The sequence below is a fragment of the Atractosteus spatula genome, chromosome 20 (genome assembly GCF_055471065.1).
Source record: "Atractosteus spatula isolate fAtrSpa1 chromosome 20, fAtrSpa1.hap1, whole genome shotgun sequence".
NCBI classification, from domain to species: domain Eukaryota; kingdom Metazoa; phylum Chordata; class Actinopteri; order Semionotiformes; family Lepisosteidae; genus Atractosteus; species Atractosteus spatula.
This window is the reverse complement of record NC_142725.1, coordinates 16,417,430-16,444,009: the sequence shown is the minus strand read 5'-3', so window position 1 is coordinate 16,444,009 and position 26,580 is coordinate 16,417,430. Positions and strand designations below refer to the sequence as shown.

The following is a 26,580-nucleotide window of genomic DNA, read 5'->3' as shown; positions in this document are numbered from 1 at the left end:
TGCCTTGTCGCTTCCCATTGCTACAAAACCATTGATTAGAAAAATAGCAATGCTTAAATTTGTACTTGAAACATGGGCTTCCTTGTCAAAGTAGTACACACATTCTTGTTTAAACAGTAATGCTAATTAACATTTATCTGTCACCCTCTTTGAAGTGAAATATCATCTCACTCAGAACGATTACACTGCACAAGTAGTTCTAAATATTGCATATGTGAGCCATAATCCCTGTTCTTGCTTGACCTGGTTCTCCTTCTCCTCTGGCCTTGGAAAGCTGTGGAAACTGGCTGTGTCCCATTATCGTATTTACTGCAGTCATAGAATAAAATCACAATCTTTTTATTGTTCTCCTTGGTCTTACTTGAATGCCTTCTCATTGAAGGGTTCCAGAATCGACAGATTAACATGACCAGATATTAAAGGAACCCAGAGTACACAAAAGCTTCTTTCTTTCCCTTGCCACTTCAGTACAGAACATCTCCTGCTGTACATATGACTCCCTTCTACAGCGAAAGCCTTTCTGGCATGTAGTTATTTTAGTGGTGAAAACCACATTTTATTTTCTAGGCTAACTGGATGGTATCAGTTTTTTTACCCCTTTGATTATTAGACAATTGTTTTTTTAGGCTTCCCCCTCTTTTGCCCTGAGCTGAGGAATAGAATATCAGGAAGTGTCTTTATAAACACTGACATTTGTTCCCAATCTCAAACTCCCTCATATTCTTAATTTTCCCATTACCATTGCAAGTACTCCAGCCAATGGACTGCACATAACACAGTCTTCAGGACAATTGATGCTTAATGTGGATTGATGTTTTGTTTTACATTTAGAATCGCCAGTGTTTGTTTTCAATATATGCCCCACAAATTTTATAGTTTGCCTGTTGTTTTATGGCTTTGCCCTGTGGGCAAACTCCTGTACTGCTCTGGAAACAGCGAAGACCAGCATGCAAGGGTTTAAAGAAATTTCCTACCCTGACATGGTGAAAATAACTCATGAGCAGAGAAGACAGTGAGAGCACTCGATTCAAATAATCAGAATCCTCAAAGGCATTGACAGTCAAGCCAGTGGATTTCTTCGGCGCAGTGACAACTACCCAAAGGACAAGGAATCTACAATGAACTTAATTTAAAACTGGGAACAGGAGAAATGTGGTGCTCCTTTTCACAAAGGGTTGTGGTAGTCTGGAACAAGCTAATCAACCATATTGTTGAAGCAGATACTCTGGATTCTTTCGGGACATGGCTGGGCTAGATCCTAAAATCAATTAACTCACAGCAGTTTGAAGAGACACCATCTATTTCAACCTCCTCTCTATTTTAACCTTTCCTGTGCTCTTACATTTAATTCATCGTATTTAAGTTTTCTCCAACTCTTATATTACAGGCTTTAGCTGAGCTGTGTGAAATTAAGTTTGGGAAGACTCACCCAGTGTGCAACTTGGTAAGTGTTTACGAGGGCATTAATTGTTAATGAAGGAGCTTGAGATTTGACTTTCTCTGTTTTATGATCCCTGAGCTGACAGAATCTGAGCCAGTGTGTATTGGTGATCCCTTTGCAGCAGGTCATGTGTTCTTGGGGTATACAGTATCTTTTTCTAACATAGCCTTTTGTTAAGGGACTTTGGGAAGAGAAAGTAAGGGTAAGGACCTTTAACTATAGATGGAAATGTGTTTCCCTTGCTTGCGGCTACCTGCGGCGTTTTGGCAGGCTATGATTGTGCCCTTTTGGTCCTGTTGCACAGATCACCTCCCTGCCCTTGTGGTGTCCAGACCCCCTGAGCCAGGGCACAGGCAGAGAGATCCAGAGGCTGTCCTACATCGGAGCCTTCTTCAGCCTGTCTGTCTTTTCGGAAGACGATGTGAGTTTAACACTCGTCTTTGTGACATGGAATTGGTTGTTATTGCTCGGTTGTAAAATGTATCACTTTGGGTGCACCGCAGTACTTACTCCCGTTTGTTGTTCGCTTCCCAGCCTAAAATAGGAGACAAGTATTTCTCAGGACCTGCCATCACCCTTGAAAATACCAGAGTTGTCAGTCAGTCTTTGCAACATTACCTGGAATCGGCACGGGTAGGTGCTTACCTCATCAAATCCCATAAGAAAACTGTTTGCTTTGAATTTCTCCTGTCAGGAGGATGGCTAGGAAAGGAAACGTGGAGCCCTTATGTTGAAGTTTGTTTAAAACTGAGACTTTACACAAAGAGTTGTGTGAGTGTGGAACAAACTACCCAGAAATGTTCAAAACACATTTTTCCAGGCAGCAAACAGATGAGATTCTCGCAACAATAAGCTACTAACCTCCAGATGGTCAGCCCAGCAGCCTCCTCCTGTCTGTAACCATTCTTACTGTATGTTCTCATGCTGAGCAAGTAAATAGAAGCCCTTAACTACTGCATAAAAGGAAGGACATGGGAGTGGTTATGTTCTGCTAGTGTATGCTTGTATTCTACTCATTTTCATGAAAGAAGACCCATTACGTACTGGATTTCACGTGTTGTTTGAGAGATTTCTTGCTGGAAGCTCTGTTAAATGTTATGTCTTAGGGTAATGTCTCACATGGTCTATTATCAGTTCAAGCAGTAGGTGATATCAGTATTGAAGGACTCCACTAGGAAGATTTTCTAAAACATTAAATGTTTATAGATTTAAAATGTTGTTGATCTATACTTTTTTGGTTTTGTTTTGACAGGGCGACCTGTTCAAAATCCTGCACAATATTTTGCTCAACGGCGAGACCAGGGAAGCAGCGCTGAACTATATGGCAGCTGTGGTCAACCGCAATGTTAAGAAGGCTCAGATGCAGGTCTGCACGAGGACAAGACTTGAACTTGATTGTATCGTACACCCTCCACATTAATGCAAATTCTGTCAATGGTCCTGGAATGTGACTTCCTTGCTTGTAGATTTTTTTACCTTCGGGACAGGTTTTGCAACAGAGCTTTAAAAGATTCACAGCCAACATTTGCGACTGAATGTAGTCAACGTGGCCCTTTTAAGATCAAGATCAGATTTACTGGGCTCGAGAGTGAAATTGAAAGGGCTTGGCGTTGAGATAGCAGGTTACAAATAACACCACGCCTCCTGTTTCTTCTTATTTTTCCATTTATCCCGCATTCGACTCGAAGACGGATGACAGGCTGGTGTCCACGGACGGCTTCATGTTGAACTTCCTGTGGGTGCTTCAGCAGCTGAGCATGAAGATCAAGCTGGCGACGGTCGACCCCTTTTATATCTTTCACCCCAGGTGTCGCCTGACTGTCACCCCCGACGAGACGCGGCTCAAGGCCACCATGGAGGACCTGAAGAGCTGGCTGGAGGAGCTGTGTGAGTGGGACACCATAGCATGCCCTCTCCCGCCACTGGGCACAGGGCTGACCTCCCAAACCTGTCCCTGTCCATCAGCCTTTATTTACTGACTGCATTTTAACACCCTGACACAAGTTTTCAAGTGAGCAACTAGGGTTTTGTTTTGGGGACAAAGTGCTGGGGTGATTTGCTTTATTTGTATCTTATCACTCTTAGTGCCCTTTTTTAGCCTTTTTGTTGAAAATGTCTACCTAGCAGCATCCGTCCTTGGATACCAGCACGGTTTTGTATATTGTTGGACATCCAAGCAATATCAGTTCCAGTTCATTTAATTCCTTTTAGTCTCAGAAAGGCATAACTCTATCATCTTGATGAATGATCATTTATTTATTGATTCATTGTGTCTCCAAGAATCTTCCATACAAGCAAGTACACGTTTTTCAAGTGACATTCCACACAGAGATCCTCTCATGCTCTTAAGCAACAACTGTGGCTGTCTGTGTCTTGATGCAGCTTTTTTTCTCTCTTTTTAATCAGACAAGGATCCGTCTAAGTTTTCCGAGCCAAAGTTCCCCACAGAGTGCTTTTTCCTGACGCTGCATGCCCATCACTTGTCCATTCTGCCTGGTTGCCGGCGCTACATCCGAAGACTGCGGGCCATCAGAGAGCTGAACAGGTATGGAAGAGTTCAGCAGCACTTGCTGGTCAGCTGTATCCAAGTTAGAAATTACACTTGCTATTTAGTTGTACAGCCCATTTCTTTGTCATCCTTACTTTAACCCTAAGCAAGTCTTATCTCCAGCCCAAGCCTTATTCTGTTTTTCATCCTAGTCCTAAACTTTGAGCAGATTGCTGTCTCAGAGTATGTAGGCTCCAAAGGAACAGGTTCAACGGATGCTGGTGAAAGATACATGGATGCATACCTTTACATGCATAGATAGACAAGATATAAAAATATACCCCTCTTTCTCACTTGCTCACCCGTCTCTTCTTATCCTACTGTCTTTTGTTTTCCTCAGCTTAATTACTTGCTATTTCCCCTCTCTCCCTCACACCTGAGGAAGCTCCACACCTGAAACCTTATGTTTCTTTGCTTTACTTTTCAACAGGGAATGAACCTGTGTTGTCCTTAGGGAAACTCTGGTCCTGTTTATTCACAATACAACATATTCATCCAAAGGGATAAATAATTGGGTACTCTTTAGTCTCATTTTTCTCTGTAGTGAAGGAAACTCTTTCCTGTTTAGGTTATTGCAGAGCTTTCTTGCTCGGTATTTTCTACACCTCAGTGAAAAATAGTTCACATTTTAAAGATGGCAGGTACAACCTGATATATTGCTGAAGATGGCTTGTTTGTGATTAGATAACACCGTAGTTTGTAGAAAATCGAGTAAGAGCCTGTGAGTAATGATGTGTGGATATTTAGAAGCTATGTGCTTTGGGTGTCTCAAAAATATTGGGAAAAAAAGATTAAAGGAGGTTATTTCTATAGATTTTCTTTGTTTACACAAAGAACAATCAGAGGACAGGAAGGTGAATATGAGGGAACAATGCACATTAAGGTCTGTAACCATCTTGAATGCTGTCTCAGTTTTCTGCATCAGTGACTCACTTACAGTTCTCCTGAAATGACACTGATTTGAGTTAAAGGACGGGAGGCTGTTTCCTCTGTCTTCCTTTCTCCTCCTACAGCTCAGATGGTGGGAGTTTTACTGTCTTCCATGTCTGACACTCCCTCTGCTGTACATAAGGTGAATAGCAGTCTTCATGTTCCAGGCCAGAAGTAACAGCACAGAGGCCTGGTGCAGCATGGAGCACCACCTGTCAGAGAAAATGTTTCTCACCCGCGTACTTCTGTTCCTGCCTGTTTTGTATCCCCCTGCCCATTCTCTCGTGGTTCTTGGGTACCATTACTGTGATTGATGCAATCCTGGACCAGTCCTGTAGTTCCATAGCAACTACCCTGAACCAGTCTCGCTCTCCAATATAATACTGAATTGATCTATTTTGCCTAATTGACCCAAATGGCTGCATATTTTGTCCAAGTAAACAAACTCTCTTAGTCATTCTAAGATGCTTTCTTAACTGTGCTTTGCAGTATGTTATAAAGTGTTTTCTTTGTATAATTTTCTTAATTGATTGTTGAACGAGATGCTTTCTGGCCTTCTTACTCTTGGGATGAAGCTGTTCTGTGCTCTAAGCAGAACATCTTTAAGCTGTTGCCATTTACTTTTATAATTTACTGATCCTATATCCATCTTGTCCCACAGTACTTCCCACACCATGCCCTTTGATTTTTTTTAGACTGACCCATTAAGATCCTGAGACCATTGCAGGTTAGGTTCCCACACCTCAGTGCTTGTTGTGACATTTACTGCTGCTCCTCCACCTTCTTATTCTTTCCATTCGCCATGATGCGCTGCACATCCACCATCACTGTTAGCAAACCATGTTTCAGTGATTACAGTCCCAATTACAATCATAATCACACCGATAATCCCAGTCACAGTGTAAATACCGACTGTCACTTTTAGCCAAAACAATTTGCATTTGTATCCAATTGTACAGCAGGGAATTTTAGTGGAGCAAGTGAAGTGAGATTCATGTCTCCTGGGTTTTGAACCCACAGCCTTCCAGTTATGGGCCCAGCCCTGCCCAGTCCTCCTCCTCTCAGCTGCCAAGGCTCAATGAGAGGGAAATAACTGGGAAATGTGATGTACAACTGTATAAAACGTAACTTTATAATCCATAAAAAGGTTCCGTCCCTACATGGGAAATCTGCTGAAATGATGGGATTTGAGGGGTTTTGGAGGCTTTGACCATTGGAGTGTTTTTTCTTGGGTCTCAGGACGGTGGAGGAGCTGAAGAACAGCGAGAGCCAATGGAAGGATTCCCCGCTAGCCACCAGACACCGGGAGATGCTAAAGAGGTGCAAAACCCAGCTAAAGGTGAGCTCAGAGGTTTGCACGATTGTTTGATGATATCACAACACCTTGTGCAAATAAGACTAGGAGGACTTGTCTGAAAGTGTCGCCTTCAGGATTGTATATCAGATGGGACCATCTTGATCCCTTTGAGGCCGTCTCAGCCCCAGCCCCTGCTGGAAAGTAGAGGTCACAGAGAGGACTCTGGGTATTGTCCCGGTGTCGCAGAGTGGCGGGCGTGGCTAAGATCCTGGGCTTATTTGACCCATTGTGGGTTATAACAAACGGCTCAATCTGAGCAGATGGTGCAGGCTGCAAGAATAAAAGCAGCAATGACTCTATGCAGACTTCTGTGAATCACTGCCATAGTCGTACTACTGTGTTTCACGTTCCTTTTCGTTTAGACGGGTCTTTGGATGTGAACATAAAATGATGGCTAAGATTGTAGTGCAGTTTAAATTAGAGCTGTCTGTTTACCAGCTGGGCTTTATTGCTGGGAAAGAATTGCACTTCAAAAAGAAAACTAGCGCCCTGAATACCCTGAACTGAATAATAAATCTTTGCTGTAGGACACTAGAGAGCTCTGATATTAGGCTTGGAGAAAGATACCTGCTGAAGTGCTGTGGCTTGCTGTTCCAGCTGGGCCCTGCAGGTGTCTCCTTTAACCAGCGTGTAGAGCCGCGTGCGCTTTTATATTTTAGAAAACACACATGGTATCTAAAACGCTTGCTGAGGTGTGAGCAGGCGTGATATCCCAGATCCTTCCCGAGTCTGTCTCGTGTTGTCCGTGTGTGGCGGTGGCGGTGGCGGTGGCGGCGGCGGCTCAGAGTGTGTCCTGTCCCGCTGTCTGCAGAAACTGGTGCGCTGTAAGGCTTGTGCCGACGCGGGGCTGCTGGACGAGAACCTGCTGCGGAGGTGCCTGCAGTTCTACGGCATGGTCATCCAGCTGCTGCTGCGCATCGTCGACCCCGCCTACCCCAGGTGAGTTGAAACCCGACGGGGGGCAGATGACTCAAGCAGTTACAGAGAGAGACTTTTCTGCCTTAAGCGATGGTTGCCTTTCATTTTGCATGATACAAGATAACGTACGTGTTCTTGCACTATCGTGTGGTTTCAAATGAATTGAGTGTTAAAGTTAGGCCTGAGCCCGGTGAGAGCCTATGCTAAGTAGAACGGAGGAGGGAAAAAAATAGTATTTCAAACATTTCCTTTGTTGTTTCTGCTGGAACGTCGTGGTCTTCCCGAGCTGCTTTGAGGGGAAATGAGACGGGGAGTAGTTTGGAACTGTGCTGATTGGAAAGGGTCTGATGGGGCTGAAGGGTTTGGTTTCCTGTTTCTCTAGCGTAACCCTACCACTGAACCCGGAGATCCCCAAAGTGTTTGCCGCGCTGCCTGAGTTCTACATCGAAGACGTGGCGGAGTTTCTGCTCTTTGTTGTGCAGTAAGTGCACTTGTTACAAAGTGATGGAATTGTCTTTGGATTGATGCTTTAGGTGCTTTTAGTGATCATCATGCCTGGGTGTTTTTTTTACTCTTATTGGTATCAGGAGTTTAGCTGTATTTTAGCCATTTTTAATTTTTGAGTTTGTATCACTGGCAGGTATCACCATTTGCTTGTTTAATCAGTGAGTCATTGCAACCATTTCTTGGAAGCACTAAAAATTATTTTTAGATCTCAGTATTTTTTTTCAGACTTCAGTATGATTTCAGTATGTCAGATATTGGAATCGGTGCAGCTTAATTATTTTTTTATGTTACCGACATTTTTGATCCAATGGTTTTCCAGTGGAGAATGAAACCTGAAACCTGAGAATGAAAATTTTTTGCTCCTCGCTCTTCTTGCACCAGTAGGACAGAGAGGATGTTTTATTGTGTGAATTGGAAAGAGAAAGCTCGCTTCTGCACAGTATCAGGGAAAGATGCCCAATTCATACTTTTATCTTCACCTTTAGCCAGCTTCTGCCCTAAGCTCTTGCAGTCCTGAAATACGAGAGTGTTGGCTTCTCTGCTCCTGGCTGAAGATCCCCTTCCCTTGCAGGTATTGCCCCCAGGTTCTGTACGAGCCCTGCACTCAGGACATCGTGACCTTCCTCATCGTGTTCATCTGCAGCCAGAATTACATCCGCAACCCCTACCTGATCGCCAAGCTGGTGGAGGTCCTGTTTGTGACCAATCCCGCCATCCAGCCACGCACACAGCGCTTCTCTGAAATGATGGAGAACCACCCCCTCTCGATCAAGCAGCTCGTCCCTGCGCTCATGAAGTTTTATACAGGTGACATGACTTGACCGAGACATGACATGACATGAGCAATGCGAGTCCTCCAGGTGGGGGGAAGGGCTGATCTGTGCTCCCGGTCCTCCAGTATGGACTGCATAGACTTGCAGATCTCAAACTACCCTTCATTCATAGCAACCCTGTAGGGTCTGGCGCAGCCTTGCCTACCACCGTTCATCTCTCCTCCATTCTTGTAATCTTCTACTCTTTTTAATTAATTCTTCCAAGCTGTTCAATATACACACATAAATATTGGATTCTAAAAGCAAAACAATGTTCTATGTGTCACGAATGACTTTCCAGGAAATTATTTTTTCCCCCTCTGCCAGTAAACATATTCAAATCCTAAAGTGCACTCTAGATACTCGTGATTGCAGTAATAACATTTGTAATGGTCATTTTGTTCTGGTGACATGCGTCATTCTTTAATTCCTAATTTCCTGCCTTTTGTTGTCATGCTGACGAGATTAACTTTATAACTTTCGTACTAATTTAGTGGTGCTGTGACGCAGCACATCCACTGCTGAAATTGGAATGCTAATGTGAATAGTTACTACTCTAGTAGATCTAAAGCACCTACTTGACTACAAATGAGTTTACAGAATTAACAAAAGTTCAAAAGCTCAGTATGGGTTTAGCCTTAACTGGCCTCAGACATGCTTTGACAACTGTATAAAAAGAGAAGGCTTTGAGAAGTTAGCATTATATTAGATTAGAAAGGTGGCAGCTGGGAAGGTATAAGGAACTTTGCTGTGTCCTTCAATGTCCTGAAATCTGCTGGCGGGAAAGCTGACCATGAGTTGTCTTCCGTAGATGTGGAACACACAGGAGCCACCAGCGAGTTCTATGACAAGTTCACCATCCGCTACCACATCAGCACCATCTTCAAGAGCCTGTGGCAGAACATTGCTCACCATGGCACTTTCCTGGAGGAGTTCAAGTGAGTCTTTGACATCAGCTTCAGTGAACAGTGGGCCCCAGTTTGTTCAGCGAGTTAAATTATTATAGAGTTAATGGTTTGACCAAAGGAAGCATGCAGACCAGAGTTTCCACCAAATGGTATTGCAAGACGAGCTGGTTTTAACAATGTCTAGCTTTCATTTTTTTGTTGAGTATTCCTAGTTTGTTTTTTGTTTGGTGTTGGATCTCAATAAATAGCGCCACCACAGTAAATAGCGCCACCACGGACACTGTCGTGGGACTTGTGTTAGTGGGAGCTGTGGAGGTGAGATGGTGTCACCCTGCGTTCTCCCCACAGCTCGGGGAAGCAGTTTGTTCGCTACATCAACATGCTGATCAACGACACCACCTTCCTGCTGGATGAGAGTCTGGAGTCTCTGAAACGCATCCATGAGGTCCAGGAGGAGATGAAGAACAAGGAGCAGTGGGACCAGCTGCCGCGGGTCAGTTGGGTCGACTCTCACATGACTGGGCCCCTTCCTGATTTCCCTGCTTTCCCAGTCTTTAGATCCGGCCAGTCAGAGGGGAGCCTGTAGCAGAATGTCTTTGGAAGCTCACATTTGCCTAAAACATGCCTGGTGGACTCCAGAGTGGCTCAACCAGTAAAGGCTCTTGCTTGGAGCGTGGGTTGATCTACATGGTCGCGGGTTCGAGACTGGGTTGTGTAGGCAGCCACTCCAGACAATACCTAGGTTGACAGTCGCCCAGGAGGCTGTGATCTTCTGTGCAGTGGAGACACGCTCAGTGGCTGACGAAGCCGCAGTTAAATAATTTGCTATTCAAAATTTAAAAACATTGGGCTTTTTTAAAAAGAAAATCTAATTCTTTCAATGTAGCAGTGGTATACACTGATGTGGGATGTGCTCTTTCTTGCTGTTGAGCAGGAGCAGCAGCAGAGCCGGCAGTCCCAGCTGACGCAGGATGAGCGAATGTCCCGCTCCTACCTTGCTCTGGCCACGGAAACGGTGGACATGTTCCACATCCTCACCAAGCAGGTCCAGAAGCCGTTCCTGCGGCCTGTAAGTACAGACCCCCTCGACCTTTTCAAAGCTCACCACAGCAGACCCATGGGGATGGCAAAGAGGATACAGCTACCTGCCAAAAATATTGCACTTGCAGTCATTTTTAGATATATATATTTTTTTTATATGCATGTCCAGAACTGGGATTTTGAGAAACCAGCACAGTTTGGTTTCAGGACCACTGGAGCTCCACACAGCCAGAAGTGAGAGATAGGCTGTTAATATCTGTGTTCCTCCCTGGTCAGCCCAGACCTCTTCTCTTCTTTTCAGAGACATCACAGAAGCCATCTGTTCACTTTTATAGGCAGGACAATTGGTAGACACCAAGACACTCTGCATATGTTGACCTGGGTGTATCACGGGGTCATGCACTGATGAAGTGTTCAATTGCCTCCGACTAATTAACTGTTTGGCTGACGCTTTTATTGAAAGAGACATTTGTACCAATTTATACAGCTGGATGTTTTACTGCAGCAATTCAGATGAGACCTCTTGCTCGAGGGTATAACAGCAGTGTCTCATCTGGGACTTGAACCCCCACAGCCTTCTAGTTTTGAGTCCAAAACTGCTTCCCATGGCTCCGCAGAATTAGTAATTAGTAGTAAACGGCATACTCTTTTGTTTCTGCAGGAACTTGGACCACGCTTAGCTGCCATGCTGAACTTCAACCTTCAGCAGCTGTGTGGCCCTAAGTGTCGTGACCTTAAAGTGGAGAATCCGGAGAAATATGGTTTTGAGCCCAAGAAGCTGCTGGATCAGCTGACCGACATATATCTGCAGCTGGACTGCGCGCGCTTTGCCAAGGCTATAGCCGATGATCAGGTGGGTGACAGTGCGTAGGAATTTAGTGCCATTAAGTCTGCAGAGAAAAAACAAATCACAACACAGCTGTGGAACATTCCGCAGTAAAGAGGCAATGTTAACTTTTTGCACATGCTGGTCTGGGTTTTGATCTTGGGGTGGTTTCTGTTGTAGAATGAATTGCTGAGACATCTGGACAGCCAGGGCTTGTTAGCAAACAGAGGGCAAAACAACCAATGTTCTTGTTTGATATTCATATTTCTAAACCTTGTTCACCCCATTAATTCAGAACACATTCAGTTGTTTATTGCTTAGCTGTACGACAGCTATAAAAACAACAGCATAGCAACAAGGGGGCGCTTTTGTTGTTCAGAAATACACAGGGTTTCCCGACAGTACAGATGGTTTCCAGATTCAAATGAACATTGAAATCCTAATAATACACAAATATGCTGAATTTCAAAATTTGTCATTTGAAATAAAGTGTATAAATTGAAGTGCACATTTGCTGTTGGCCAGGGACCAGCGCTTTCTGTATAGCTTGCAAGTCACTAGGCAGGAGTCTGTCTGCAACTGTGGAAACCCCTGTTACAAAGGAGCACGTCTGGTTTTCTAGTTGGCGTTCGTTATCATATGATCGCGCTTCCAGAACAACACTGGGACAGGGCAGCAGTGTAAGCTGATTCTCACACCCTTCAGTGACATTGCTGTGCTGACATGGCAGTTTTTGAACGGCTCCAGCTAAAGTCTGAACAGTGCACTCAGTGCAAACTGATTTGTCCCTTATTTGCCAAGAGATGATTAACAGTGGCACAGAGCCTAAGGCCTGCGTGGATTCTGTGCTTTCTGTACTGGTTCTGGAGTGGAAGTGAGAGGCTATGCAGACAGATGGAAATTTGACTGATTGCCAGTCTTTAATGAACCACAGAAGCTGCAGACAGACTGTTGCCTAGTGATGCTAATTCCCCTCTGAGCATCCCTTACATGTGTAGCAGTGGAACATTCGTTCATTATTCCTTTGTTGGTCTGGTTAGTCATACTTATGTCATGCACTTGTTGTAGTGGTAGTTTTTATGTGTTGTCATCAGCTGGTTGTTTTTCTAGCTAGCTTTTATTCATGGCAGAAAATAAAGACACTTTGCTTCTTGGAAAGTGAGTTTCCCTGCTAACAAAAAAACGACTTTTTCCTGAGTTGCTTGTATTGACAGGAACTTTCTCTGAAGTTGTAACAAGGGACACTAAGGTTCTGTCCCGGTTTTGTCATATGCTGTTAATATGAATATGAAGATGAAATCCTTTTCTCTTCTTCATGGTTTGAAGCGGTCCTACAGCAGAGAACTCTTTGAAGAAGTTATTTCCAAGATGAAAAAAGCTGGCATCAAGTCCACCATCGCTATAGAGAAATTTAAGCTGCTCTCCGAAAAGGTTGAAGAGATAGTTGCCAGGAATTCGCAATCAGAAATTGACTACAGCGATGCGCCTGATGAATTTAAAGGCAAGTGTTTTCATTAATAATAATTAACTGCATTTGTACAGCGCCCCAAAGGATTTTAAAGTGCTTTTATATTTAGAGGGGTACCTGCTTGGTCAGCCACTGAGCTTGTCTCCACTGCACAGCAGATGGGGTGAAGAATGAGAAATTAAACTCTGGCCATTTAATTAAGGCCAGAGTGGTATTTAGCTAGGACACATTGTTTACTACATCTTGCATGCCAAGTGATCTTTAATGACTGCAGTCAGGACCTGCATTTAACATCTCATCTGAAGGATAGCACCACCTGCAGCAGTGTCCCCTGTCCCCATACTAGAGCATTGCTTTGGAAATTCAGGTAGAGATGGAAGAGTGCCACCTACTGGTGTAAGATGGTTTACATCCCAGTTCTCCAGGGATGTCTCCCATGCCAGTGATTAGCACTGAAATTGAAAGCCCACTCAAAGTGGCACCCTCATTTTATTTAACGTTTAGAAACTGCTTTGTTCGCAAGCTGGTCTCTGCATGTGTTCAAGCACTGTGGCTGCTGTTCATGAGATGGTTTGGAAACGTTTTACAAACAGGGCATTCAGGCTTGAGTACTGACCACGAGAGTGGAGTGGAGTGTTTGTAATGGGGCCATCACCCAGCACACTGGAGCTTTCGACTGTGTCTGTTTTTGTTGCGTTTTCTGAACAGAGAAACAAAACAATAAATGTTTTCGTCCTTGCTCTCGTGCTGGACAGATCCCCTAATGGACACACTGATGACTGACCCAGTGCGATTGCCCTCTGGCAACATCATGGACCGGACGATCATCCTGCGGCATTTACTCAACTCTCCCACTGACCCCTTCAACAGGCAGCCCCTGACCGAGAACATGCTGGAGTCGGGTAGGGCAAACACACACCTCTTTTAGGGGCATCTCAGACCGCAGTAAGGCACTTAGTGCCTGTAACACTTTCCACTGGCATGTTACAGTAAGAGCAGAGTCAATGATATTGAAGCTTTGAAATCATCGTAAGGTAAAGAGAGTTGCAGTGGAAACGACAGGAGAAGTAGGAGGCTCGTGGGCATAGGCTTATTGGAAAGCCCTGCAGAAATACAGCAGTGAACACCCATAACTGAATGTACAGTTTGCTTTGTTAATATGACATAACAGTATATAACTGTTAATATTACAGTTAATATAACTGTTTGTGACGTGCATAACCATACTCATCTCTCATATTTTACTGAAGGAGCCACACTATGGGTAATAGTGCTCTCTGCACTTGTACTGAGTAACAATTAAAGAGTCTGGGTTTTTATCTTTTGGAAACCATCTTAGAAGACATTTTTTATTTTTCATCATCAATGTTTCCGTGCTTCTTGTTACCTGCTTGATTTGTCATTTTGGTGTGGAGCGTGAGAAGTAACCCTAGGTGGTGGTTGTTGAGGTGTGATCTTGGGTCTTTACTACAGTGCCCGAGCTGAAGGAGCGAATCCAGATGTGGATGAGAGAGAAGCAGCAGAGCGGGCAGCAGTCGCTGTGAGTGGCTCCTGGTCACCATCGATGGGCATGATTACCACTCCAGGTCCCGAAACCCAATGATGTGAAGATGAAGAGAGACCTGATTGATTTGACATTTCTTTCTTTTTTTAAGTTGTTTTTTTGTTTTCAGGACGGAGGTCTTTAAGACTTACATTTCTCTTGCAGGTAATGAAAGAATAAAGTATAGACTTTTAAAATGGTTTTGTTCATGGCTTTATGTATATATGTATTTAAATTTAAAGAGATATACAAAAGGTGCAGGATCAGATGGCAAGAATGATGTTTTGAAGGTTTAAAGGCCTGTTTAGCAAGGTAAACCAGATGTTGGCGGCAGCAAAAAAGCTTTATGATCATTTTACTGTATTTTTACAGTATGTCCGCTTTGATATTTTTAAATTTTGTTTTTTATTAATTTCAGAAGAGGTGTTTTTGCCTGAAATATTTTACGCTAGTCAGGTAGTCCTTTATTTTCTGCACTATGTAGTGTTACTTAAACCAAAGTGAACAAGAAAGGTCCATCTTTTTAAAAGCCAAGAGACAGGGGTGCTCTTCAGTGTTGGTGGGCACCACACAGCTTTCTCTCTCAAGCTCCTGCACTGGGATTGCTGGACCTCAGGCTGAGTGCAAGTCATACAGTCCTACTGTCTCAGATTTTTAACGTGTGTATTTAGGACTGGAACTAACCGTGCTATTCTATGTTTTAGAAAATTGTGAGTAAAGATTGGGTTGCCTAGGCAGTGTTTTAAAATCGTAACAATGAGCATACCTTGATTTTGGGAAAAGTGGCAAGAGTTTAGGTAATGCTTCTTTCTGGGGGAATACCATCGTCAAATGTGTGACACCTAAACCAATGTGTCTCAGTTGCCTGTCATGCACAATTAAGTTAGAGATGTGATGTTGAAGGCAGCTGGATTCCTTGTGCAGGCTGTTGTTAGTCATCCACTTGCGCCTGTCACCATATGAAAGCTGCAGAAACGGAGTGGTTGCACTTGATGATTTACTTCAAGGCTTCTGAAGGTTTTTGTTAGTTTTTTTTTAAATGCTGCTCTTTGACCCTGAGCTTCGAACATTCTTCTGAAGTACAAATGATTTGTAATCATATTTTAAAGATACAGCTGTACAGAAAATTGTCATTTGCCACAGGCTTTGTTTTGGGATTTCCAGACTTCAGATTCTAATAAATGGTAATGCACACTTGGACAAAGCTAGTGTTTTTTTTCAGTGGTTTCTGTTACCAAGGAGGAACAGGGGTGAGTTTGTACTGCAGTAGCAACTGAAACGTGTTCCTGCAGTATAACACAGTATATGTCTGTATAGTCAGCATATGAGTCTCTACTATTTTAGGAAGCTATTTATTGTACCCAACTTAAAAGCCAAAAAGCCACAGTCTTCTAGTATTTTTCTTATCCTGAGCTTTAAGACAGATGTGGGTTTTATTCATCAAGCGCTAATTTTAAGCTTGCCACATGACAGAAAGTACTCTCATTTCAGAGCAAAAAAATTGTTCATGCATAGGTCAACAACATGACATTACATCTACAGTACAGCAGGAGGACTTTCACTGTTCCAGCACTGAAATGAAGGTTATAGGATAGTTCTGCACAAAACAGTTCCTTTGGTCAGTTGTACTAATTTGTTTTGTTCTCTTGAATGGACTTATCGCTGAAGGACTGTGGGACAAAGAGGCGTGACGTATGAGGTGAGAGGTCAGCAGCATGGTAAGAAGGGCCTCTTGTAAAGAGTGAACTAGGGGAACACAAGTTCACGGGCCTACACTCAGGGTCAACATGCTCACTCCTGGCTCTGCTTATTCAGAAACATTTGTGCACATGCAGAAGATAAGACTGCTCAGATAAGAAAGCAGGTGAACTGTACTTGAAGAGGGGGAACGCCTTTTTTTTTTCTTGGTTTAAAATAAGAATTTCATACAGGGTTGGTTCTTTTCCTCAAGACTTAAAAAGTGTGTGGGAATGACTTAGAAAAATGGATGGTACTGTGGCCTTCCCAAAGAAGGGGACCTTCCTCAATAGGCAGGATATAGACAGTGCTGTGCCATCTGCTGGCTGATTAAAGGAGAAAAGAAGGCAAAATTGTGAATGAAAACATCTAAACCCATGTGCTGGAGGACAAAGAAGACTGTAAGACCTAATTTTAAGAGCTGATTGGTAAAAGCCAGAGGTTTCCTTTTTATCTCCATGGCAGGTTGTGGGTGCACAAACTCATACACCATCTACACTTGTCACAGATCCATGCTGCCTAGACAGCTGTGAATCCAGCAACATGTCTGTGCTTGCAGTAGGCAACAAACGATCTCTCCCTAAGCTGTGGGAGTGGGCTTGACCTCCTGTCTGCAGAATGACCTCTGTAATTTCAGGCATGGCAGAATTGTTGCTGAGCTGTCATGAAGATGGTTCGTGTGCCATCTGGACGCCTCCGATATCAGACTGCAGATTGCAGGGGTAAATAAATCTGCAGAAAGGCAGGACCCATTCTGCTCCTCAGAACAGCACTGCTGCTGGGAAGACTGTGTCCAGGAAACAGCCTGCAGACAGGAGGACACTGCAGGGGAATTTCTCTCTTATTTAACATATTCATCCAGATGTTTTCAATCATGCCTGTTATAGTGATAAGTTCGCCAGAATCTGCCACAGACCTTCAAGTACAGCAGAGAGCAAGCTTGTTAGGCAACAGCAGGGATGTCCAGTCCTGGTCCTGGAGGGCCAGTGTGTATCTGGGATTGTGTTCCATATCTGCTCTTAATGAGCTAACAGCTGCTGGATACTGGCTTAATTGAGTCAGTTTGACAGCTTGGGTCAGTTTGAAGCTTCAAGTGCAGGTGATTCAAAGAGACCTGGTAAAACTAATTCTCCAAAGGTCGAGGATCGACATATATGCAGGTTTTTTTTTAACAGATGGAATCAACAGAAGGGTGACTATTAAAGTGAATGTGGGAACAGAACTCTAAACACACAAAGAGAAACCTGTATTCACAGGTACTTGGTACCAGGGTACAGTTTTACTGCTATTGTAAAAAAAGCACAGGGATTTAATTAAAAAAACAACCTGTTGTTGTTTTTAAAATCAGCTGTGTAGCTGTGTTGCACTTTACTGTTAAATCAACAAGCTAAGGGTTCTTCAACTGGGACCCTTGGATAAGGCTGAAAGATTAGACCAGATCTCATTGACTGTGCACAAATGCACCTGACTCAGCAATCGGCTCTGCACTCACACAGCAGAAGGCCTTTGATTTAAAGTAATGGTAACTGTTTTGCCTTTGCTATTACTTTTAAACAATTTTATTAATGTTTGTGTCATTGGCAGATCTTGTGTGATCACCCAACTGAGCTACTTCATGGAGCCAGTTTCACTTAAAAGGGTTATAAGGTGTCATCAGTGATATATCTTATTTGCAGTAGAAACAGCAAAGTGTCAGAATTAATCTATTTTCTCTGTAGACTGCTTAAAAACTGTCTGAACCTTAGAAAATTTATTTCTTATAATAATAAAAAATGTATTTATTATTTCATATCCACTGCCTTCTGTTAATGGTCCCATCCTTACAAACTCATCCTTACTGTATCGCAGATTTATAAGGCCACTTTGGAAAGCAATTTAATAAGTGACTTTAAGGAGATTACAAGGAGACCCGATACAAATATTCAACACCCTCAAAGGTATTGACAAATTCAACCCAGCAGACTTCTTCAGAGTAAACGGTGAAACGCGAACCAGAAAACCCAATTGAAAACTACAGGGAACTACATTTATAACTAAGAATAGGAGGCATTTCTTTACGCAAAGGGTTGCGGGGGTGTGGAACACTCTACCCAGCGATGGTGTTGAAGCTGGTGCACTGACGTCCTTCCAGAAACAGCCAGAGCAGATCCTGAGAGCAAATTAGCTGTCACTACGAACCCGGCTAGACTGGCCGAATGACCTCCTCTCGTTTGTTACGGGTATTCTTACTGACCAGACAAGCGCTCTACTACTCCGTCTAATTAGAAAGTTCAGGTGGGGAGCTGCGTCAGCATGCGTAGGCTGCAAAGGAACAAGTAATAGGTTTATTCTCAGCCATTCTCTTCAGGCTCACACCTGAAGAAGGCTCCACGGCCGAAACGTTGTGTTTTCTTCTTTTTTTCCCAGCATGGAATAAACCTATTACTTGTTCCTAATTAGAAAGTTGTCGAGGCCGACTGCAGAGCACAAATTTAAAGATTCATGATCCCGTCTTAAGCGAACCGGCACCGATCTGTCGGATGCGAGTTCCCGTCCGATCAGCGGATGACGAGCTCGTACACTACCACGTTAGAGACCTTGCGAGATTTTACAGCGCATGTCGCTGTCAAGAACGAACAAAAAAGCACCATCTGATGTCCGGTAGGTAGCGCCACACCGCTCTTTCACACAGAAAGGCAGGACCCGAAAAAAAAACCTAAGAAATCCTGCAGTATTGCGTCACTGCCAAACACTGAACTCCCCTCCTCTTCGCGCGTTTCTATTGGCTCTCCGGCGCCCTACTACAGCGACATTCACATCCCATTGGCCCATCCAGCTGCCTATCAATGCAGTGATGAGCGAGTTGACGTAATCTTTTCTGCTGCTGCTCCCCTCTGCCTCCCCCCCCCCCTCTCCGGCATTCCAGGTTCTTCAGCTACCCCAGAGTAGAAACAGTGTCTAAATTTTCCGGTAGCATTTTTCGCTTCCCCCCCCTCCCTCAAGTCTTTTTTTTTTACCCCCCGTCTCGGTACTTGTCTCCGCTGCTACCGGGGGGGTAGCGAGCAGGTCCGAGCGAGCGCCGGGCGCAGCGGAAACCCTTTTGTGGCGGAGGACGAAGTTGTGTTATAATGGGTGTATTTGACAATAGGAGATTTGTTCCACATCTTTCTAGCAGCTTATACTGAGCAGTGGCATTGCACCTCAGTCCGCCTCCGTGTTCTCCCGAGGACCTCGATAGGTAAGCAAAACCTTTTTTTTCCCCCCTTCAAAATATCGTGCGTCCTAATCATCCATGTACTTGTGTGTTAGTGTCCGTATTCAAGCCTTGACCTACCTCGTTAAGCGATGGGATGCGTCTGTGTTTATGTCGGTACTGGTGGTCTAATAAGGTTGTTATTAATACTTAACACACTGTTCGGTGCAGGAAGGATTCAGCGCCTGTGCAGGGTATGGATGGTGCTGTACCGAGATTTTTCACACTAATGACACCTTCAGTAGTTTAATAATATGTGTGCGAATGGCTGTTTTTTTTTCCCCCCTTGCAAGTGGTTTGGACTGTTAACACAACCTTGCAAACGCTACAATGTAGCGAAAGGCGACTGATCGGCAACTCATCAATGCTGCGTGTGGAAGAGAGAGACCCCGGACTCGCACCTGATCCCAGGAGACAGGGCAGCCGGCTAGAAAATCACAAGCAAAAAAGAAAGTTTTTTGAATACGCCAAGAGATGGCATTATTATTGAGTCGCTTAACGCCGGCGGAACGGAGTTTCCACGTCTGATAGTAGCGTCATTCCTAGATTTCTGTCACACTAGATCATGGACCATAAAGCGGAACAAGTACGGTGCAAATGTACTTCAGTCTGGTTTTTTTCCCCACAATAGTAACGTGATTTACTTTCAAAAAAGGCGAAAGTAGTTTTTGTTTCTCCCTATTCCCCGACCCCCCTGTTTCATAATTCTTTCCCAGCCCTGTCGGGCCGATCTCCGCAGTTTTCTCCATGGGCGTATGCCACCATCTGTAACAAATGTTTAAAGTCCGATTTCCAAAAGTATGAAATCGCCGATTTACCAAAACTCAAGCATCTGCTGTATTTTTTTTTTTTGGAGCAACTGATGAGCAATCCGCCCCCGACCCTATCGACTCATTTTGTAAACTCATTTGTGTACACGGTCTTTTTTTTTGGTAGAAAAAAATAATAATTTTCCTGACTAATGAGGAGGTGTCGTAGCAAGCCGTGACAAACTGTTTAAGGGGTTTCTTCTCCAGAAGCAAGACCGTAGAATTTTTTTGCTGTTGTTTTGTTTAAGTGCCCTCAGCACACGAAGACGATGTAGAAATGTCAAACGCGGACTTCAGACACCATTAGGAAGGTGTTCCGACAGCGGTCCGTCTGCCTGCGAGTAAATCGCAGGAGAGCAGGCACTTCTGGACCCCGGGTCCGGTTCTAGACCTGCCAAGTTCAGCCTTAGCTCTGCAGTAGGTTGGTGGCGGCGGCCATGTTGTGGAAACGATGAGAACTGCCTGCCACATACATCGGAACACCTATAGAAGACCAGATGTTTTTCCGACAGCCCCTCTCTACCCCTCTGCTGGTTTACTCTTACGTCTCTTAATAGTATGTACAGGATTGTGACTGATGCACGCTCCCTAATTGAAGAGGGGTTCTTGGTAGCACAAAAAAATCAAGTACATTAAAAAATAAATGGATGAAGTACAGGCTCCAATGGTAGTAATGGCAATTTTAATAATTTAATTAGTTATTAAACCACTACTAATTATTAATCGTCTAGCTACAATGGCCCCGTCTTTCATACTAGGCCTGTGCTGACACATAATTCAACACATATTACGCCTTGAAGGGTCTTCTTTCCTCCTCTTGGGAGGAAATATGGAGAGCTGGACACAGGTAGGTGGGGTGTTGTACTCATTTCAGGGGGCTGGGTGGTGGGCTTCAGCTGTTGTACCTCCTGCTGATTCCTGGAAGGAATAAAGACATTGTGAGTGGTGTTGGAGGGGGTGAAGGGGAGAGGGCTAAATATCGCAGGAAAACGGGAATCTTCGCCTTAAAGCACCGCTTCCTGAAAAAAAGAATTCCTGCTCGACCACTGATCTCGAAATCGATTTGCCGTTTCTCTCCTTGGCCCAGACATCCACCTGTTTGTGTTGTGTAGAGGTTTGTGTCTTGTAGGCGTCTTTACAGTACAGTATCCAGTTTAATGGGTTCTGTGTGGCCGGGTGCCAGAGAAGCCATGTCATGCCTGTGGCTTGCTCTGTGGCTTGCTCTGATGGAGCAGCTATGGTTTCTGCTTTGTGCTGAAGCCCCGGCTCCTGTCCTACCGCAGGAACGTGATTCAAGTGGTCGTGAACTATTGATTTTACCGTCCCTTGTCCACATGTGATGCATCACTGCTTTCTAAAGTTTTCAGGTGTGAAATCTGTTTGGTCTGATATTGTCAGCTGGGGGAGGCGAGACAGTCCAGGCCGTTGTTATTGCAAGGCCAGTGCCAGGTTTTGAATGTAGAGGATGACCTTGTGCGCCGGTTGTTCCCCCTTTATTGAGAATGCCTGCTTTTAAGGATCAGTGTAAATCCTGAGCTCATTCTGCTTTTGAAGTTATTGCGGCTAAACTAGCGGTTCAGGTTTCACGTGCGACTGGTTCAGCCCAATAGGACTACAGTCTTGTTCTGTCATAGAGCGAAGGAGCAAAGATAGTTCTGTAATCACTGATTTGATTGAAGTGCAATTGTGCTAAATGGGCTGTGCATATATGTAGTTAGTGGCAATTAAAAAAAAAGTTTCCATTAATTATATAAAGGATGTTTAAGAACTGGTTGACTTTGTAACCCCAGTGGTTTATAACTACACTAGAAGCATTGCTTCTGTAGTACAAGTAGAAATACAATAATGCAAATATTTCCGTATGTATGCATGCCTGTTTTTCTATGAACTAGATTTATATGTTGCAGGTGTGAAATAACCCATTGTTAGAAATATCTAAGCAGTCTTTCATATAAGACTGAGACTGTTTTTTTGATGCTCATTTTCATTTTTCATTCAATATCTTTGAATTCTGCAGTATCTAACTCAGTTCAGTCAGTGCCAAAAGTGTTTGTCTGTTTTGATAAAAAGGCAGCCATACTGAGTCACTGTTGGGGGGGGGGGGGGAAGTTTGTGATATATCTGTAACAGATTGAGCTTTTTATGTGTTTGATTTATTCCAGTTTGTAAGAAAAGCCTCTTCTGTAAGAGAAAAGTGTTCAGGGAAAGAAGACCTACATTGTGTGGTCATAACGAAAGTGCTGTTCTGAACTTTGCCGAGGGCACTTTCTCTAATTGAATCTCTTTCACTGCGTCCTGCAGGAACAAGGAACACGTCCTCCCTGACTGCAAGAACTGAGAAGAACAAACTAAGACTGCGAAGATGTCGGGGGCTTCGGTGAAAGTAGCTGTGAGAGTACGACCCTTCAACTCCAGAGAAACCAGCAAGGATTCAAAATGCATTATTCAGATGCAGGGCAACTCCACCAGTAAGTACACCCAGGGCCTCTATCCTGGGGCCTCTTTATACTTGCATTGAGCTGGCAGTGTGGAGGAGAATGTCCTTCCCGATTCTGCTGACATGCAGCCTGTCCAAGTCAGTCCAAATCAGCGATGATCTGAGCAGAAAGGAAAATCTACAAGGCCTTTTTTAATTCCCCTTGCTGCAAAGGTTCATGGTCGAGCAACCCCCTGTACAGTCAAGGCCGACTTCTGCACAGGGGGAAGAGGCCGAGTGGCTGTTGAATGGTAGTCCCTCGGGCCGCCAGCAGTTCAGCCTCTTTCTGCTCTTTTGTGCTCTCGCCCTATTCAGAGCTGCATTGTGTGAGATGGGCAGTTTGCTCTGAAGTATTGGAAAATGGGTTATTTGAGTTGGCTCATCTTTTGTGCAATGGTAAAAATCCCGAGGCATGGCTATTATTCACAGCTGGCTGTCAGAGGACTGTGCATTCACGGCATCACATGGGCATGTCCTGCTGCAGGGCGTGGCCTCGGCTTCAGCCCAGAGTGCGTGTGTCATTAAAACGCTGATTTTTTAACTTGTGTGACCTGCATTGCTTCAGAATGACAGTAGGTGATGGGGTAAAGGTGTCTTGGGCCAGGCACCAGCAGAAGAGGGTAATGTGATATGTATGATTTCTACTGCAGCTGCACAGAATTAATTATGTCCAGCCTGTTCAAAAGCAGCTTTTGAGACTTATTGTCTTTCACATTCGGTTCTAATGGTATTGCATCAGGGCAGTCCAATATTAAAACTAAAAACATAAAATGACAAAAAAAAGAAAACATTCGGTTATGATGCAGCAGAAGCACGTTTAATTACTGCGGTGAAGCTCTGTTTAGAACCATAGTTTCCATCCAGTCCTGTTTTATTAGAAATGTGCTGGCTGCCATCAGAAACCTGGGTGCCTTCAGTGAAGATCTGTATAAGACCCCCCCATCTCTATGCTGAGCCTGATATTGCATGAACTAAACGGTTATTTGGCCTGATTCACCAAACCCACTGGCCGATAAAGATAGCGGATCCATTAGCAGGAATTGCAGGAGTAGCCAATCACAGTGTGCCTGCAAGGCACTTGTGCTCATTAGGGTTGTCACCATAATTAAGTTTAAGATGAGGAGTGGAATGGGGGGGGGGGTTCTGCCTTGGGATGGGGATACCAGCCAGAAACTAAAAGTGAGATCTTGGAGCCTCGTGAGCTGGAAACAGGCTTCCACTCTGTTCCACACGAAGCAACTTTCATTTTGCATGGGGCTATTTCCCCACCCTCCAGGCTGATGCTGTAAACTGTATATAGCAAATCTAGGAGCTCAGTGATTTTTAAATGGTCCTGTAAAAAATAACTAATACCATTCAATATTGCCTCAGGAATATGAAGAAAGCCTGCTGGTCATTCGAGCTGAAATAATGATATTTGCATATTTCTGTTTTCCCTGCTCACATTAAGTATATGGGTATTTTAAACTGCCTTATCTAGGCTTATTTATTGATCTGCAGCTGAACGAGGTAGGAGGGTTGAGTCTGTTATTGGCATTTGAAAACCTGCAATAGAGTAGCAGATGAAATTGCAGAGGTTAACTGGAGTGGTGGAGAGAACAGAAATCTGCAGTCTACCTTTGTTGTCACATGTGCAGACTGCATAGCAGACTGTTGGCTTGGCAGCTGGCCCGCTCTCCTTGATCAGAACTTGATTGCAGATGGTATGCTGAGCATGCTGCCATCGTGTTGCGCGGCTAAGCGAGATGGTGGCCGTTGGCCTGGAGGCCTGCGCAGATACTGGAGCAAAGTCATCAACCACGCGATGAGGTCGCAGCCTTATGCTCAGATATGCAGCATCCAGGAGAACAGCGAGGCTGGGGGATTGTGTGCTCCAGAAACACGGCAGTGCCTTAACTAAGGAAAGTGTCACATTGAGCTTTGTTGCTGTCGACAGCCCAGTTAACATGCAAGTCTGGCAGGTGAGCCTGCTGGACTGCTGCAGAATTTTCCAGTGCTGCATGACAGCACTTTGCTCTAAAGCTTTGCGCAGCTCTGATCCCTGCTAACACAGAATGTTGCCTTGTTAGCACTGCCTGGAGACTACAATGGGTTCGCAGTGATGTAACAGATTTCTGCAGTGTTGACTGAATGGCTGTGGCAGATTGCAGGAATGTGTCATCTCACTGGTCCCACTGGTGCTGCAGGGAGGAGTGAAACCGTGATCCCCGCTGCGTGACGGAGGCGTCGGGGGCTCTCAGCTCTGTGCACATGGGTGCAGTGGGAGGACAAGTGATGAAGGGAGTCCATCGCCACACAAACATTCTCCTCACGCGTGCACGCTTAGCGCGCTCGGGGGTTGGAGTGCTTCGACTGGCAGAGAAAAGGCTTTGAAAATGAATTATTTAGGGCATGAATTTTAGGCTTTTTTATTTTTCTGTTCTTTCCTCTTTTTTTGTGCAAAATCTAGATTTTGCTGTAGGCAAGTTGAAGCTGTCTGAGTCTGAGCTGCGACGGCTGTGGTTTGTGTGATCGTAATGGGCAGCTCTCTCATTTCATGGTGTCGTGTTAGTAGGCTTGTGCACAAAGGACTGATTAAATATAAGCATGGTTTTGCAGCAACTGGTGGCTCTGTCTGTGCAGTGGGCTCTATCTCTGGACTTGAGCTGTTTTGGTGTTTAGCAATACAGTAGTAGTAGTATCGTTTATCCTGCATATGCTGTTGGTCTGCTTGTAGTCCCTTAGGGCTTTATTTAAAAACAATTCCTACCTGCAGTAAAGTAACCTTTCTTGACAGGAAGACTAGTTAGTAGTTTACCAGTGCATTCATTTAGGGGAAGAAATTTCATCCAGTAATCAATAGAATTCAGTTGTAAATATGTATTATTTAATTTATTTTATAATGGGGTTAAATGTCAGTGAAAAGAAAGCTTTTTTATTTTTACTAAGTTTTCAGTTTCTGACTGATTTCCGATGATGAGGTAAAGGATAGAAATCAAACAGGCGAAATGAACATATCTTTATGCGCTTTACTCTAAAAATACCCGCAGGCACCTAACGTGAAGGAATTACAAACATTTCTTCCAGATAGTCTGCGTTCCGGATTGTTTTGGAATGCGCGGTTGTTTAAAGGCAGGCGAGTAAAGTGCCTTTCTTTGGGATGCCTGAATTGAAATCGGAATTGCTTGGATTCTTTATGATGGCTCATTGGCACGTGTGCCCAGAGAGATTTTTTTTTTTTACCTCCTCATTCTGTGTGGCACCTCTGGTCCCAAATGCATGTGTACTGTAATTGCAAATGCCCTTGATGGCACTAAGGGATGATTAAACGAAAAAGAGTAGGCCATTCCCTAAAGTTTTACTGTGGCCATTTGCACGTGGGCAATGAGGGAGAGATGGTAAGTGAGGAAGGTCGTCTTAATTATGGGTCTTAAATGTGACACAAACTCTGACCAGATTAAGATGGTAATCCCTAAGCTCCAGTAGGACGCAGGTCAGCTGGCCCGGTTCTTTAATCCTGTTGCACCGTACTGTTCCTCCAGATTCGCCACAAGTCTTTCGCTCAAAGGACTTGGACTCAAACTGTGTTGCCTCAAAGGACATTCCATTCATTTCCATCCAGGTCTAGAGCACGTGTTTATTTCTTTATCTGTAGCCGTTAAGGTGTGGAGTTTCCATCCAGCCGTTTTCTAACCACTTCATCCAATACAGGGTCAAAGGGGGGGGGGGCAGAGCCTATCCCAGCAAGCAGTGGGTGCAAGTCAGGGCCCACCCAGGATGTGGGACCCCAGTCCGCCATAGGGCAGACACAGACACAGTCACACTCACACCAGGGCCAGTAAACCTACCAGCATCTCTTTGGACTGTGGGAGGAAAGCCGAGCTCCCAGGGGACACCCATGCAAACGCACGCAGACAGCACCCCAGGAATTGAACCCAGTGCTGTGAGGCTGCGATGCTCACAGCTGTGCCACCCACTGCCCTGGAGTCTCATCAGCTTCACTTTTTTAGTGGACGTTTGTTGGGATGGCGACTGCTGTTAACGAAGT

The 26,580-nt window shown here is 44.3% G+C and overlaps 2 protein-coding genes across 5 annotated transcripts in view; both read left to right on the top strand.

The window, feature by feature from the left end:
- Nucleotides 1-15,503, top strand: part of ube4b (ubiquitination factor E4B, UFD2 homolog (S. cerevisiae)) — a 41,643-nt gene extending 26,140 nt beyond the window's left edge. The window contains exons 11-27 of one of the 2 annotated variants that reach the window (XM_088938329.1): nucleotides 1,388-1,444; nucleotides 1,746-1,862; nucleotides 1,976-2,074; nucleotides 2,694-2,807; nucleotides 3,130-3,328; nucleotides 3,848-3,986; nucleotides 6,159-6,258; nucleotides 7,088-7,215; nucleotides 7,577-7,675; nucleotides 8,273-8,508; nucleotides 9,325-9,451; nucleotides 9,770-9,914; nucleotides 10,356-10,490; nucleotides 11,124-11,315; nucleotides 12,615-12,789; nucleotides 13,512-13,658; nucleotides 14,230-15,503. In XM_088938329.1, the coding sequence (XP_088794455.1) occupies nucleotides 1,388-1,444; nucleotides 1,746-1,862; nucleotides 1,976-2,074; nucleotides 2,694-2,807; nucleotides 3,130-3,328; nucleotides 3,848-3,986; nucleotides 6,159-6,258; nucleotides 7,088-7,215; nucleotides 7,577-7,675; nucleotides 8,273-8,508; nucleotides 9,325-9,451; nucleotides 9,770-9,914; nucleotides 10,356-10,490; nucleotides 11,124-11,315; nucleotides 12,615-12,789; nucleotides 13,512-13,658; nucleotides 14,230-14,300 (2,280 nt within the window). In that variant the 3' untranslated portion in view covers nucleotides 14,301-15,503. The remainder of the gene's footprint in view (nucleotides 1-1,387; nucleotides 1,445-1,745; nucleotides 1,863-1,975; nucleotides 2,075-2,693; nucleotides 2,808-3,129; nucleotides 3,329-3,847; nucleotides 3,987-6,158; nucleotides 6,259-7,087; nucleotides 7,216-7,576; nucleotides 7,676-8,272; nucleotides 8,509-9,324; nucleotides 9,452-9,769; nucleotides 9,915-10,355; nucleotides 10,491-11,123; nucleotides 11,316-12,614; nucleotides 12,790-13,511; nucleotides 13,659-14,229) is intronic. The other variant, XM_088938330.1, reaches the window with a different exon arrangement.
- Nucleotides 15,504-18,885: 3,382 nt separating this feature from the next.
- The window catches only part of kif1b (kinesin family member 1B), a 93,604-nt gene continuing 85,909 nt past the window's right edge, over nucleotides 18,886-26,580 (top strand). For all 3 annotated transcript variants that reach the window (XM_088938163.1, XM_088938162.1, XM_088938161.1), the window contains exons 1-2: nucleotides 18,886-19,253; nucleotides 22,379-22,545. In XM_088938163.1, the coding sequence (XP_088794289.1) occupies nucleotides 22,440-22,545 (106 nt within the window). In that variant the 5' untranslated portion in view covers nucleotides 18,886-19,253; nucleotides 22,379-22,439. The remainder of the gene's footprint in view (nucleotides 19,254-22,378; nucleotides 22,546-26,580) is intronic.